The 13393-nt window shown below is 37.8% G+C and overlaps 1 protein-coding gene across 1 annotated transcript in view; it reads left to right on the top strand.

Moving 5' to 3' along the window:
- The window catches only part of NSD3 (nuclear receptor binding SET domain protein 3), a 102119-nt gene that overhangs the window by 68901 nt on the left and 19825 nt on the right, over positions 1–13393 (top strand). The window contains exons 13-15 of the mRNA XM_065901540.1: positions 5969–6166; positions 6875–7048; positions 10919–11065. Coding sequence (XP_065757612.1) covers positions 5969–6166; positions 6875–7048; positions 10919–11065 — 519 coding nt within the window. The remainder of the gene's footprint in view (positions 1–5968; positions 6167–6874; positions 7049–10918; positions 11066–13393) is intronic.

Genomic DNA, 13393 nt, shown 5'->3' with positions numbered 1-13393 from the left:
TCCCCATCTATTTCCCATGAAGTGATAGAACCGGATGCCATGATCTTCGTATTATGAATGTTGAGCTTTAAGCCAACTTTTTCACTCTCCTCTTTCACTTTCATCAAGAGGCTTTTTAGTTCCTCTTCACTTTCTGCCATAAGGGTGGTGTCATCTGCATATCTGAGGTTATTGATATCCTTGACCGTAAAACCTATCAGATCATTGAGATGCATTTGTGTTTTGTCTAAAGAGCTGTAGAAAGTTTGTAGAGTGAGTTATTTTTCAGCTGGGTTTGTGATTTTTTTGTGCTCAATAGGTTGGTTTAAAATCCCTTGGCTTTCATACACCAGAATATGTGTCCATCACAAACTGTAACCATGGGGAGCTGTATTTTTAGTGGAAAGATGGAGGAGCTGGAAATTGGTTTGGTGGGGGGTCACCATTTATTTCTTATACCCCATATGTAGACTTCCACCAGTCAAAATAATGTATAGAGAAAGAAATATGTAAGTTTTTATTTCTTCCGTGTCATAGCCTCGATTCTAGGTAAAGTCATGGAAAGCACGATGTTACCAATAATGTAAATGAGAAATCACCTGGTTGTGAGATGGCCTGGTAGTGCTTCTAGGAACCTGTTTGTATGTTCTTGTGGGGTTTATTTCGGTTTTGCTGGGAGGAACTATGAGCCAGTTGGATGTCAAGTATTTATGATATGCTGACCTTACCTTTGATACTTTATTATTTTCCTACTCTTTTCCTCCCTTTATTTGGATTCTCATAGATATTTATTTTACACTTTTTACTTGTATGCCTCCAAAAATCTTTTGTATATTCCAAATTCCATTAGAACAGTATTTTTGTTTTTAACCAAACACTTTGTAAATACCAGCTGCTCTTAATACTCAGCATTTTATCTTCTTATCTTGTTTGATCCTCATTACATTATAAGATTACTACTATTATTATGTCCATTTTGCAGAGTGTGAAACTGAGATTTAGAGTATTTGGTTCCCAGCCTTGCCCAGAGTCCCAAAGACGTACATGATGAAGTGGGGTTTGAGCCCAGGAGGCAGAGCTTGACCCCAGAGTCCTTGCTCTTTCCCGTTGCCTTCTGCCACCTTGACCCAGTAGATGGGGATCATGTATCATATATCCTGACCATACCTACACACCCTCACTTATATACACAGGCAAAAACTAAGTTACAGAAGCTGTTTTAAAGAAATAACTTACATTTTTCCCTGTGTAAGGTATCATTTTGTTGATCACATTTAGACTCTGCAGAAAAACTTTTGGACAGTTTGCCAGCTGACAGCCTCAGAGTCAGATTACCTACACATTGTTTTATTTGGCCTTCAGAATGAGTTCTGAACATGTAAACACGGAACAAGCACGTACTCTTGGTTCCCTACCTTCCCCACCATGGCCTTTTTCTGAAACCCTGTCACGCAGTCACTGATGTGCCTGGCCCAATTAAGCTTTCAAATTTTCAGCCTGTAGTTTAAATTACTGATGGGACGGACCATGTATCTCAGTATTAAAACACTCTTAGGGCTTCTCTTCTAACTCTAGAATCCAGCAGAAATCTGCCAACAAATGTTAGATGTAATCTAATTTGGTACACATCTACTAGAAAATTTAAGGAAATTTGCTTTAAAAACAATTTAAGTCGAACAAAGTTGGAAGATTCATACTTCCTGATTTCAGAATTTACTACAAAGCTACAGTAATTAAAACAGTGTGGTACTAGCACAAAGACATAAACCAATGAAATAGATTAGGGATCCCAGAAATAAACTCACATATATGGTCTAATGATTTTTTTAACAAGGGTGCAAACACTGGTCAATAGTGTTTTCAGTAAAGGTGCTGGGAAAATTGGGTCCACATTCGTAAGAATGAACTCGGACCTTTACCCTATGCCATATATATAAAAATTAATTCAAAATGATCAAAGACCAGAACATAAGAGCTGAAACTATGAAACTCATAGGTGAAAACACCAAAAATACATACATAAATAAATAATCCAATTCAAAATTGAGCAAAGGACTTAAATAGACATTTCTCCAAAGAAGTAACACAAATAGCCAGTAAGACATGAGAAAATGTTGATTCTCGTTACAAACATTAATAATCCAGGAAATACAAGAGTAACTTGTTAAAACTGCTTTTGATACATTTTTTTCACATGAAAATCAGTTGGATACCAATGTGGTACCCTGCCAACATATTAGCAATGTAAACTCAGATTCTTTAAGGTCATTTAGGAGGTTTTTTTGTTTGTTTATCAAAAGATAAACACATTACATGTACAGGATACATGCCTGATAAGTTCTTATACTTCCATTCTATTGTTTAAGACAAATGTGACTTTTGGATAGAAAACATTTTCATTGACCCTTTTGAATAAAATGTGTAGTAAGAATACTTTCTTATTCTAAAGGAAGACCATGTCCTAGTGGGACTTCCCTGGTAGCTTAGTTGGTAAAGAATCCACCTGCAATGCAGGAGACCCAGTTTGATTCCTGGGTCGGGAAGATCCCCTGGAGAAGGGATAGGATACCCACTCCAATATTCTTGGGCTTCCCTTGTAGCTCAGCTGGTAAAGAATCTGCCCGCAAAGCGGGAGACCTGGGTTCGTTTCCTGAGTTGGGAAGATCCCCTGGAGAAGGGAAAGGCTACCCACTCCAGTATTCTGGCCTGGAGAATTCCATGGACTGTATAGTCCATGGGGTTGCAAAGAGCTGGACACGACTGAGCGACTTTCCCATGACCTAGTGAGAAGGGAGAGCAGTGGAATCATCCCCATGCTAGAGCCCTAAGCCTGAGTCTTACAGAGGTTTATAGCTCAGCCCTGTTAGTGTGGTGGCACCGCTTGTTACAACACTTTTTGTTTATATTAGACTTACTTTGATCATTATGAAAACCTGTTTCATTTTTACGTGGAGCAGTTTATGCATTAGGTAAAGCCAAACTTTAAAATAATTTTCTTTTAATTTCTTTTAATTTCTAAAAGTTATTTTAAAAACAATAGTATTTCTTTCTCATCTACCCATGTGTTAAAATATAATTTGAAATTATATATATGCAATGGGACAACAGGAACCAAAAAAAACCTGCTGTTCCTTATTTCTGGAACAAAAACAATTTTTTTAAAAATTTGAACATCACAGTTTGTAAGGACTAATTTTGAAGAATTTTTATAAATCATCCAATTTAACACTGCTGTATTTTATGTCTGCAACAATGCCAGTTAAAAACAACAACAAATATTTGAACATCACAGTTGTAAGTACTGATTTTAAAGGATCTTTATGACTTAGTCAAATTGTAATGGTTAGCTACTTCCAAAACCACATCTAACTTTCTGTAAAAAATCAAAACAAAAAATGATTTCTTGTACATTTTTTTCCTTTGGAATTTTTATAGCATCATAAGAAAAATGGGCAAAAGACTTGAACACTTCCCAAAAGATGAATCCAAATAAATAACCACTTATGTCACACAGACACAAAATGAAAACGCCAATCCTGATTTTAAAAGGCAGATAATGACAGCTTTCGGTTATTTGCAGTTACAAACAGTACTTCAGTCAACATCCTTTTACATGTACAAGTCTTCTCTAACGCAGACAGCACATAGAAATGTCCAGGCCACAGAAAGTGGATGTCTCCTTCCAGAATGGATACTGCCCTGCAGCCTTCTGAGCTAGTTCTTTCCAACGTAACTCCTGCCAGCAATGTATGAATGCCTGTTTCACCACGCCCTGGTCAACAGCCAGTACTAACAAACTCTTTACATTTTTTTCCTATTTGATGACTTTTTCGAATGTTGCTTGTGGTTTTAATTAGCATTTATCTAGTTACTAGTAAAGCTGAGCATTTTGACATATGTTTATTGGCTGTCTATCTTTTTGGCTTTCTCAGAATTGCCTGTTCATACCCTTGGCCAACTTTTATATTAGGCCATTTCTGTATTGATTTATAGTTCTTTATAGTGGTTCAGTTGCTAAGTCACGTCAGACTCTTGTGACCCCATGGACCGTAGCCCACTAGGCTCCTCTGTCCATGGGATTTCCCAGGCACGAATACTGGAGTGGTGTGCCATTTCCTTCTCCATGGGATCTTCCTGATGGAAGGGTCAAACCCCATGTCTCCTGCATTGCAGGTGAATTCTTTACCGCTGAGCCACCAGGGAAACCCATAAGTCTTGTGATCTTTGCTTATGTATGTTACATATATTTTCCCCATGATTCTTCCTTGTTTTGTATTGATTGATTGATTGGCTAATGCATGCATGCTAAGTTGCTTCAGTTGTGTCAGACTCTTTGTGACCCTGTGGACTGAGCCCTCCAGGCTCTCCGTCCATGGGATTCTCCAGGCGAGAGTATTGGAGTGGGTTGCCATTTCCTCCTCCAGGGGATCTTCCCCACCCGGGAATCAAACCGGAGTCTCTTATGTCTCCTGCATTGGCAGGCAGGTTCCTTACCACTAGTGCCATCTGAGAAGCCCGATTGATTGGTTAAAGCATAATTGATTTGTATTAGTTTAGGTGTAAACCGTAATGATTCAATATTTTCATAGAATATACTTCTTTTAAAGTTATTATAAAATATTAGCTGTATTTCCTATACTGTACATCCTTGCATCTTACCTATTATATTATATACATAGTAGTTTGTACCTTTTAATCACCTACCCTTATCTTGCCCCTTTTCGCCATACCTCTTCCCACTGGTAACCATTAGTTTGTTCTGTTTCTGTGAGACTGTGTTATATTCATTCATTTGATTTTTAGATTCTACATATAAGTGATAATATCACATATGAACTCTTTATATAACAAAACATAATCCTTTGTCATTCTGTTGCACTTATTTTTCTACATGTGTTTGTTTTTCACTTGTTCCCTTTTGTTGTTGTTGTTGTTGTTGTTGTTGTTTCTTCCCCATTCTCATTGTTTCTGTCTCAAAATGTTTGGCAGATTGACCAGTGGAGCCATCTGAGCTTCAAAGTTTCTGTATTGGTTTCTAATTTAGTTTCAGTTTCCTAAATAGTTTATAGAACTGTCATATTTTCTATTTATTTTTGTGCCAGTGTTAATAATAAGTTCTGTTTTTCTAGGAATCTATTCATCTAAATTTTCAAATTTATGCAAAAAGGTAGTGACATCCTCTTATTTGTTTAAACATTTATAGGATTTGTAGTGATGCATCATTTTGCATTTCTGATATTCTTAATATTGCTGCTTTTTCTCCATTTTTTTATTAGTTACTTGCTCCCAGGGATATCAGTTCTTTTTCAGAGAACCGAGTTTCAGTTTTGTTAGTTCTCCCCGGTACATACTGACTTCACCCCCTTCTCGCAGAATGCATTCGCTGGTGCAGAATTCTGGCTTGGTAACAGTTTTCTTTCAGCCCTTAGTGACAGCATCCCCTGGCTTCCAGCTTTCTCTTTCCATCAGCTTTCAGTCTTGTTTCTCTGAAGGTGGTTTTAATATTTTCTCTTTGTCCTTGATTTTCTGCAGTTTTAATAAGACATCTAGCTATAACTTTCTGTTTTTATTAGGATTATGAGTTTTCATTTTATGTCTGATCTACAAATGGAAATTGTGATTATCTGATGTCATCTGTGTTTTCACTGGTTATTTCTTTATTCTCAGTTGGGAAGACCTTGCCACTCTCAGGTGTTGAAAAATTCTGCTCTAGGTTTTCCATGGACTCTATTTTAGTGTAAAGTGAGAAGTGGGGATCTAAATTGCTTTTAGTGCTATATCTTCAAATGGATGATCAATTATTGTGGAAAATCAATTATTCTAGCAAGTTTTATTGTCATATTTTAACTATTTTCTGCACCTTTTTGTATATTAAAATCTTATACATAGTAGTAGTATCTGTGGGGGGAGGAGTTAGCTCTCTGATATCAGTAGCTGCTTCTATTTAATCCAGATTTTATTTAAACTGTGTTCCTCACCAATTTTGCAGGCCAGCACCCGTGTTTTTCATGTAAAGTGTCTGGTACGGATGTGAAGCGTTGCTCTGTCAGCGCTTGTGGGAAATTTTACCATGAAGCCTGTGTCCGCAAATTCCCCACTGCCATCTTTGAATCAAAAGGCTTCCGCTGTCCCCAGCACTGCTGTTCTGCCTGCTCTATGGAGAAAGATATCCACAAAGCAAGTAAAGGTAAAACAAAGCTAAGGAAGGGGACGACGTTTGGGGTTGTTTTAAATGCAATGGTAAACAGTAAGCCCATTATTACAAAGAACACTGGGCATCCTCCCTTTGTTTATCTATAGCTATTGCAGCTGGGCTACAGTAGATAGTAAAGTAAGTGGTAAGTAGATAGTAATAAAATAAGTAAAATAAGATAGTAAAAAACACAGTCATGTCCGACTCTGTATGACCCCATGGACTGTAGCCCACCAGGCTCCTCTGTCCATGGGATTATCCTGGCAAGAATACTAGAGTGGGTTGCCATTTCCTTCTGCAGGGGATCTTCCTGACCCAGGGATCAAACCCGTGTCTCCGGCATTGGCAGGAGGGTTCTTGACTACTGAACCACCTGGAGAGCCCTAAGACAAGTGGATACTAGGTTATAATTCAGACCATGAGAAGAAAATTCCATATGTTCAAAATTACCCCTGGAATTTCCTTCAACAGGTGCCATATTGGCAACCACCATTTCTCCAGCACTGGAGCAGACACAGTTTTTTTTGAGTGACTCTAGATGGGCACTACATTTAGGGATCATACAGCATAGGAATGGCAGAGCCAAACCAGTGAGGAGATTTTCGTTCCGCTATAACCAGCATCACACGGGTCCCCACAGATGTCCCTTTCTGTCAGCAGATGCCTTGTGACCCAGGTTCCTCCCTGACCGTCTTCCAATAGGTCGCATGGTGAGATGTCTGCGGTGCCCAGTCGCCTACCACTCCGTAGATGCTTGCATTGCCGCCGGCAGCACCCTCGTGTCTTCCTGCCTTCTCATCTGCAGTAATCATTCCACACGGAGCAGTAGCTCTTCCTCTGCTGTAAATGTAGGCTTTTGTTTCGTTTGCGCCAGAGGTGAGTCTCAGTCCTTTCTCTTCGGGTCTTTTTGGGTTCGTTGGTGTATTTCCCCGTTAAAATCGAGTTCCAGAAGTACCCCTAAGAGAGATGAACACTTCCAGCAACCAGTCCCTTTTGTTACGTTAGATACTCAGACTGTTAGAATATTAATTTTTCCATAAATTAAGGTAAATTCTGCTTAATTTCTTAGTAACTTAGAATTAAAGACGAGTACTCACTGTTCTGTTTGGAGCATCAAAAGATGACAGTTGCGCCTTGAACCGCATGGGTTTGAATTGCCCGCGTCCACTTGGCTGCACTGTTTCCTCAGTGTGTGCTCCAGTACTTCGACCCAACGCTGGCGGAATCTGCAGATGGGCAGAGAGACGACTGTGAAGTTACAAAGGGTTCTGGCTGCGTGGGGGTCAGCACCCCTCACCCCCACGGTGTTTAAGGGTCAGCTCTCTTCACTTCTCCAAACAGTTCTTCTGTTTGAAGTAGAATCTTCTCATGTCCTATTATTTAATCCAGAGTTTTCCATTAATTTAGATTTCACTTGCCAGGCAAGAAGAGCACATTTATTTTTCAATTATTTATGTTGTGTTTTATCATGTTTTGGTCTGGCTTTGAGGGAGGCCTGATGGGATACAGCCAAGGCAACATATGGGGTGTATTAGTTAAGAGCCTGCAGTGCAGGCTTTCTTACTTGCCAGCTGTTAATATTTAAGTCTGCCAGGAGATTGATCAATTAAAAACAATATTGTGTCCCTGAGGGTGTCAGTGAACTTGAGTTCGTGATAAATCTAAAGTAGAATTTCTTTAGTTGAATATGATACAGAGTATTCAGCTTTATAGAGTCTCAGCTGTATTATAATAAAAACAATTTTTAGTATAATGTTTAGTGTAATCTAAAATGTAAGCATTTTAGAAATCAACTAATATCCCCAAACACAGCTTGTTGGGGGCTTTTTTTTGTCATAAATGCCAAGTTTTCTAAACTTCCCTTAGTGTGAAATTCTTGAAAGGACTCTATAACATGTCAGGCCTGTTAGATTATGCTTAGCCCATATTGAAAAAGAAGTTTGCGATCTTGTTTTCTTTTTTTTAAGGAATTTTCTGTTTCTGCTGTACAGCCAAGTGAATCAGCTCTATATTTACGTATATCCTAACCCTTTGTTTGGATTTCCTCCCCATTTAGGTCACCACAGAGCATTGAGCAGAGTTCCCTGTGCCGTACAGGGGGTTCTCATTAGTTATCTACTTTATCCATAGTGGTTGTGTTTGGTTTGGTTTTGTTTTAGGAGACAGTTCTTTCAATTTGGTGAAAGTACTATAAAATATTTTTAATAGAATTTAGCTAATATGATAGATCTTGAGTTGTTTTACTTTTGTAACTCTCTTTAAAAAAAAAAAGGCCAGAGGAGGTGGACAGTAAAGGATTAAGGAACTGGTAGTCCTTTTTGTAGCAGCCAGCTGAGTCCGTGTACACACTGCTTTGAGTTGGCCCGTTGGGCACGCATGTGGGGCGGCCGCCATCAGAGAGCAGTGCTGGGTAGAGCAGTGAAGGCAGCTGTCTTCTGCTCTGAAGGCTGGATGGCACAGGGAGGAGAAGGTTGGACGTGTCTCATGCCACGTTGCATTAGCCAAAGAAAATGTCAGCATGTGCCTTGTCCATCTCCCCATTCCCAAGCAAGGAATGATAGGGTGAAAATACTGAACTAACAACTGAACGACTAGCTTTAGAGACTTCCAAATAGATGAGTGTCAGTGATAACATAAAGTCTCTGTTGCTTTGTAAATATTACTTTTACTCACCTTCACTTGGAGTGATGGAGGGAGGGTGTGTGTGTGTGTGTGTGTGTGTGTGTGTGTGTGTGTGTGTGTGTGTGTGTGTAACTGAGCCAACATTTTATTAATAAATATCAAGTTTAAAACTATTGTGTTGGCTTACTCGGGAGTACATCCTGAATCCAGTACCATCAGTAAGTATAGCAACCAATATTTTCTTTTGCTGTATTTCATTCAATAATTGGGTGACCTTTAAAGCAGATATTTTTTTATTTAAGTAAGGTAGAAAATGACCCCTTGTCACGGAACCTAGTTTTAGAGCAAATTCTAACCATTTTAAGTTTAACTTTCATGCCTTGATTAAAAGCTTGAGATAATGGAAACTCCATGTTTTGACAACAGGATCACATTTGGATTTTATCAATTTGGCAGTTATTCTGCAAGATTTGCTGTACTGAAATGCCTTTTTAAGAACAAGATTATTTAATTCCCAAATAATCTAACTTCAGCTTTGCAAAGTAAACAGAAACTCATTTTCTTTTCCAGCATTTTACAGAAAATTATTCTAAATAGATCAGCTGCTAGGATTTGAGAAGGGCTTAAAACTTCTCCAGAAGTAAATAATATGTGTTCCTTTATCAGTATTTCTAGAGGGTCTCCTTTTTAAAGGGAATCTAATTGTAATAAATCCACACTTATTAAAAGGGATACTTCAGTCCTTTATGTTTTGGTATTAGGAAACTTAGCTTGTGTTGCAGTTGTTTCTCCCTCTGCACAGAGGATTTTTGTCTTAGCTCCTGGTTGTTTAAAATCATTAAGCTAATTTTTAAAGCCTGAAATATCTGGAAATATTTTTGGAAATGCCTCAGTGTTTAGAGGAACAACCCTCTTCCCCTGCCTCTCATGGTGTCACAGCTGCCATTTCAGTGCAGTAGAGATTCTTCAGCATTCCCTTTCACCTGGAGGGTGCTGTAAAATAAGTTACTTAACATTCTAAGTTGTTCTTCCCTATTTAAAAGCCACTGTACCACTTTTCTCTATTAAATGTATAAAATTTATTAAACATTATATAACCTTTATTCAAAGATTCTTCTGTATTATCAGTTAGCAATTTCAAGTTCCATTCACATGAGAGATATTTCCTGAATCTGTCTCAGTGTCAAGCAGCACCAAATGAAGATAACATCCACCAAAAATAATAAATGGTCACCCTTTAGAAACAAAACTTCTGCTCAAAAAGATCTCTATGAAGCTGCTGTCATGATTCGTGCTGTAAAGTCTTAGATTGTTACAAACTGACCGGTAACCACAAACAGAAAGTTTCCCTGGTCCTGCAGGTCCCTCGGCTACAGGATGGACTTAGCTCGGGACAGGAAGAGGAGGGAGGGAGGGGAGGTGTGTGCTACATGTGGGTTAGAGCAGATGGTGTTTTCCTCCAATAGGACAGCTGGATTAGTGGATTGAAAGGACGTTTTTATAAACGCTTAAGTTGGTTATTATCCAAGCAGGACAAAATTTTAGAGATTTGCAGTACCTCAGTGAAGTTCAGCAACTTACGGCTTCTTTAAAACCATGTATCATGTTGATAAGAGGAAAGCCTCATTGTCTGGCTGAGAAAGCTGGAATTTGAGGGTATCTAAAGATCTTAGCAGAGAGGAGGAGAGGCCCAGTTCTGCCATTCACTGCTGCTTAATGCATTGAAGACCAGGGTCTCTACTGTGTCATGTAGACAGTCTTATTTCCACTATTAACTGATGTGTCATTTTGTTCTTTGGGTTGTCATCATAGTCCTTCTAAACATTGAGGAACATAGCTGTTTTCCAGAGTGGGTTTTCAAAACGACATCAAGCACAGTTTAATCCTCAAATTAAATTCAAGTTTTTTTTTTTCTGGGTGTGTATCGTGTAGATATAAGGCTTTGAGTTGCCTAAACTCCCTTTACTAACTGTAGAAAGCCTTTTCTGTCAGATCTTTCCTTTTCTTCATATTCTTTTTCCCCCACCTTGAAGCACAGCTACCTAGTAGGTGTTGGTTTATTTTTCCTCATGGAATCATGGGTAGTTTCATTGCAGCTCACATCTTTCTGTTTGTCTCGTATAGGGCTGATAGTGCAGGACCATTCAGACCCCATGTTCAGTTCCTATGCCTATAAGTCCCACTACCTACTGAATGAATCAAATCGTGCAGAGTTGATGAAATTACCTATGATTCCTTCTTCGTCAGCTTCCAAAAAGAAATGTGAGAAAGGTAATAATCAAAATAGTTTATCTCTTACTTTTATTTTTGCATTTCCTATTTTTTTCTCTTTAAATGAAGGGGGAAAATGTATGCCTGTCAAGCACCATCTGTTGCTTTCAGTAAATTCTACCTTGGTGGCTGTGACTGTCTTCATATGGCTGCAAAATTATTAAAAAGGGCTTAAAATAATTCCGCTATTACAAATTTTTACTTACACTTCTTGAATAAATTTTCGCACATTCCATATATCTGTAGTTATTAAAATTGAAAGACTAGGATTCTGCTTAATATAGAAATGTATTCTGAGACCTCTTTCTCTTTTGCCTGAACTACCATTCATGTTAGAATAGAAGAGACAGAATGTAATTTGTTACTAACTTTCAACTAAATAATAAGATAGGTTATTAAACAGAGGGGAACAAAAATAACTGACACTTAAAATTTTGATTCTGGAATACAGTCTGTCATTTTGTTTCTTAAATGTTTGCTATGAAAACTAATTGCCCTTCTCTCAGGAGACATTGGTGGGCAGCTGGGAGAATCCACAAATACTGGAGCTTGAAAGGCAGCCCAGCGGAACTGAAGAATAGCTTATGGATAATTTATCCACAGAGAACCAAGAGCTAAATGTATATATTTATATTCTCCCAGTTAATTTAATCTATGGAAGAAAAATCTTGTGTTTTGCCTTACAGAGCCTACATGTAGTACAGGGGGAAAAAGTAGTTTAACAATAATGTATTTTTGGGGGAGTTATTATTCTAGAGGGTAAAATAAATAGCCTAGAAGGTGAAGGCCTTTTCCTGTATACATTTCCGGTATGATCTGGGGCCAGGCTCAGAATCTTTAAAGAAAATTTAATTCATTTTTTTTTCTTTCTTTGTGTTGCCTGCTGCTCATGTATGTTCGCTGTTTGTCAGACATCTGAAGTAGCGACCTATGACTAAAGGAAAGTATAGCTAAGCAAGATGGTTAGAGCCCATGGGAAAGGAGGTTGAGAGACTACTGACTGTTTTGTCTGTTTTCCATTGAAGTCACAGTATGGCATCTTACTGGTGATACCACCTGTTTCCAAAACAAAGATGGACATGGGTCTGACTAATTCCATAGTACAGTAAAATTAGACTTACCCAAGGCATTTTAGGAAATGCCTGATTTCCCTGCTGGCGCCTTTATAAAAGTAGACAAATTCAATTGTTGCTTACTTTGTGTTCAGTACTCAGTATTGGCCTTGACATGAATTGAAATTATTTTGAGCCCTCTGTTTGCTTAGCTTGAACCGTTATATTTCTTCTCTCGCACCCTAAAGCAGTTTTCTTGCATAGCACCAAGGTGGATTGTTCATATTTTTATTTTTCTATTTCCCTGTGTATTTTTGTCAAAAAATCGTGATGATTTTCACTGATGATTCAGGGTCTGTATTTCCTCTGAAATAAGACTTAAAATTCAGGACTATTCCATAATGTTAAAAAATGGCCAGCCTGACTTTTCCACATCAACCCAAATAATCACATGTCCTCAAAGCTATTTGCAAAGACCGCTCTCCCTACTGGTCGTTTCTTTCTGATGGAAAAATGAATTATTTCATTTTACTTTAAACTTACAGAAGAATTCCCTACCTAGGCTGAGACCACTCAGGCAGCTAATCTCTAGGTTGGAGAATTGGAACAATTAATCCATATTGAGATCTGCAGACAAAGGGGAAAATCCAAATGATGGAAGTAAAAGCTTTTAAGCAGAGGAAATATAGTAATTTAATTCATCAATGATTGTACATGGATTTTCTTTTTGTTTTTATGTTAATTAGTTAGAAGTTTGAAAGTCTACAGGAAGACAAGATTTTCTGGAAAATTGATAGCAAACGCTCAAAAGGTTGGAGCATATAATTTGATAAAGTTATATAGTGGGCTCTTAACCTTTTGCTTACAAGACTTTAAATCTCAGTACACTCATGGGTTATAGACTTGGTTTTCCAATGGAAAGATGATTTTTTTTTTTAACAGTAAATGTCTTTATTGTATTTCATCTTCAGTGATTAACATTCTTCTCTGTCACTTGTTGAAATACCTAATCTCCCCTCAAATTTCTTTAATTTTTTGCATTTAAAAATAATATTGTTTCATTTGCTGCACCTGTTTTCGTCTTAATACAGAGATCATTTTGTGTTTTTAAAAGGAGAGGATTTTCTTGGCTACTTAAAAAGATCTCCTTATATGTGATACTTGATTCTATCTGATACTTATTTCATGCTATAAAGCAGTGGTTCTCAATATGATGTCAGAAAATATTACAAAATTTTGAACTATGTTTAATATTTAAGAAAGTCTAACAGAATCA

This window comes from Muntiacus reevesi, chromosome 10 (genome assembly GCF_963930625.1).
Source record: "Muntiacus reevesi chromosome 10, mMunRee1.1, whole genome shotgun sequence".
NCBI lineage: Eukaryota > Metazoa > Chordata > Mammalia > Artiodactyla > Cervidae > Muntiacus > Muntiacus reevesi.
The sequence above is the reverse complement of the archived record's forward strand: the minus strand, read 5'-3'. Positions and strand labels throughout refer to the sequence as shown.